Source organism: Morone saxatilis, unplaced genomic scaffold (genome assembly GCF_004916995.1).
Source record: "Morone saxatilis isolate NCDOM2014 unplaced genomic scaffold, NCSU_SB_2.0 Contig8, whole genome shotgun sequence".
Classification (NCBI taxonomy): Eukaryota; Metazoa; Chordata; class Actinopteri; family Moronidae; genus Morone; species Morone saxatilis.
The window spans coordinates 3,449,960-3,452,192 of NW_023340257.1; the positions used below are offsets into that span (position 1 = coordinate 3,449,960).

Below are 2,233 nucleotides of genomic sequence, written 5' to 3' on the forward strand. Positions count from 1 at the left end.
GACCACTCAAAGCACTTTAACACTGCGTGCCACATTCACACAGTGATTGCCTCCAATCAGCCGTAACTGAATCAATTATGCCACTCAGTGAAAACATGCATGTTTAGTGCTCAGTGATGCTGTGGAGTTTCACACATTGTTCTATGTTAACAGAGCCTCAAACACATAATAATGAATATCTGTTGATGAAAAGAGTGTCCTGGTGGCCTTTGGGTTTAAGGTTTAACCTTGAATCGGATTGACCGTAGCTTGATATATGATATTTGTATGTTCAGTGCTGCTACTAATGACATAAGTTATTGATATTGATATTTTCTTTATTGCTCAGTCTACTTAATATTTTTATGATGAATCTGTTCATCATTTATTCTATAAAACGTCGCTCATCACAATTTCCCAGAGCCCAAAGTGACATCTTCAAAAAGCTTCTGTTGTCCAACCAGCAGTCCAAAACCCAAACACTCTTAATTTACTTAGCTTGCCAACTGTTTTGATAATCAATTCTCAATTTTCTTTCTATTGATAAATAGACTTTTTGTTTCAGCTCTATGCACGTCCCTCTTCATTCCCCTTCTCTCTCCCATCATTCTCACTAATAAAGTCATTACATTCCCCCAATAATAAATAAATAAATAAGGTTAAATATATACAACTCTCATGGAAAATTTATGATGTGGGGAGGACGGTAATAGGAGTTACAAAAGGGTAAGAGACGGTGCCTGAATTGGACCAAAAAAGGTGCCAGTGCCTTAATTTAGCACAACATAACCCTCATTTTGTGGTGTTTATCCTTTTTAACAAGGACAATCCCAATACTGTTTTTATTGGGGTTTTCAGTGACAGAAAACTTTTTTTTAATTTAAAAAAAAACAAAAAGCAAAAAACAGGTAGATGGCGATATGTGAAGGTCATGCTACTACTGTCGGTGTTTTCTTAAGCTAGCTGTGTTTACACAGAGACACAGTACCTCACCATCAAAGTAGTTATCTTTAGGCATTTCACAACTTCTATTGTATACCCCTCGGAAAATATACTGAGCTCCTTACCATGGTGACTTCACTAGAGGTGGTGGTAATCAATAAGAAGTAAGGGTACTCACGCAGACAAAATTCAGTGCCAGTACTCGCTACCAGTGACTGGTTAGGGTTAGGGTTAGGGTTAGAGAGTTTAATGTAAGGAGGTTTCAAAATATTATACTGTATTAACATTGTTACAGACTTTGAGCTTTGTAATGTCTGAATTGTAACATCGTGGAGAACAAACAGCACAATAAGACCAGTAGATTTGATAAAAGGTAAAACAAACAACAAAGATTTGTAGTAAAATTAAAAACCCCTAAAAGTATTAATATATAGTCTACAACATAACAGAAACAATTACACCTTAGATGTCACTGTTGTGTTCGCTGTGCTCCTGTTTCCGACAGGGAGGAGTGAGTGACGACGTGTCCCTGACGGCCTACATCACCGCTGCCCTGCTGGAGCTGGACGCCAACGTCACGGTGAGTCTGATGAAGCACTCCTCCTCCTCCTCCTCCTCCTCCTCCTCAGACATGCTCACCTTAGACTCTGGAAAATTAAAGCTCGCTTTTATATTCTCGGACTGCCAACACGGAGAGATTTGTGCCAGCTATTTTCCGCAGCCAGGATCTCATGTTTGTGTTAAATAAATGGCATTTAATAGAATTGTATTTTTTAGACAAGAGATCAAAGAAAGAAATGCATGATCCATTTTTTCTGTTTAATTTTCTGTTTACAAGTGATATAGTATATTGAGTGCTGCCTCTCAGAGACATCAGCACGTGTTCCTGAGTATCTCGTCAGCTTTATATAGTCTGTCTTAGGGACTGTATTTATCGGTGAGAATTGCCAAAACCTTAAAGCACATCTGTTTTCTGTAAACCTGCAGAGAAATAGTTTGATTATTGTTTCAGTTGTCTCCCTTCTGCATATTCTCCTGCACATTGTCTCATCTTTGTGTTTGCCTGCGCTGTCTCAGGACCCCATGGTACAGAGCTGCCTGAACTGTCTGAAGGAAGCCGTGGGGGGCCAGCTGGACAACCTGTACACCACGGCCCTGCTGTCCTACACCTTCACTCTGGCTGGAGACCAGGACATGAGGAGCAAACTCATCACGTACCTGCACCAGAGGTCCAACACACAGGGTGAGACAGTGACGTGTGTATGTGTGTGTATGTATATATATATGTATGTATGTATATATGTGTGTGTGT

General features: G+C 39.8%; 1 protein-coding gene across 1 annotated transcript in view; it reads left to right on the plus strand.

Moving 5' to 3' along the window:
• LOC118341503 (alpha-2-macroglobulin) overlaps positions 1–2,233 on the plus strand; it is a gene marked incomplete in the record, with an annotated part of 33,048 nt that overhangs the window by 25,911 nt on the left and 4,904 nt on the right. The window contains 2 exon segments of the mRNA XM_035679765.1: positions 1,427–1,501; positions 1,999–2,164. Of these exon segments, the coding sequence (XP_035535658.1) occupies positions 1,427–1,501; positions 1,999–2,164 (241 nt within the window).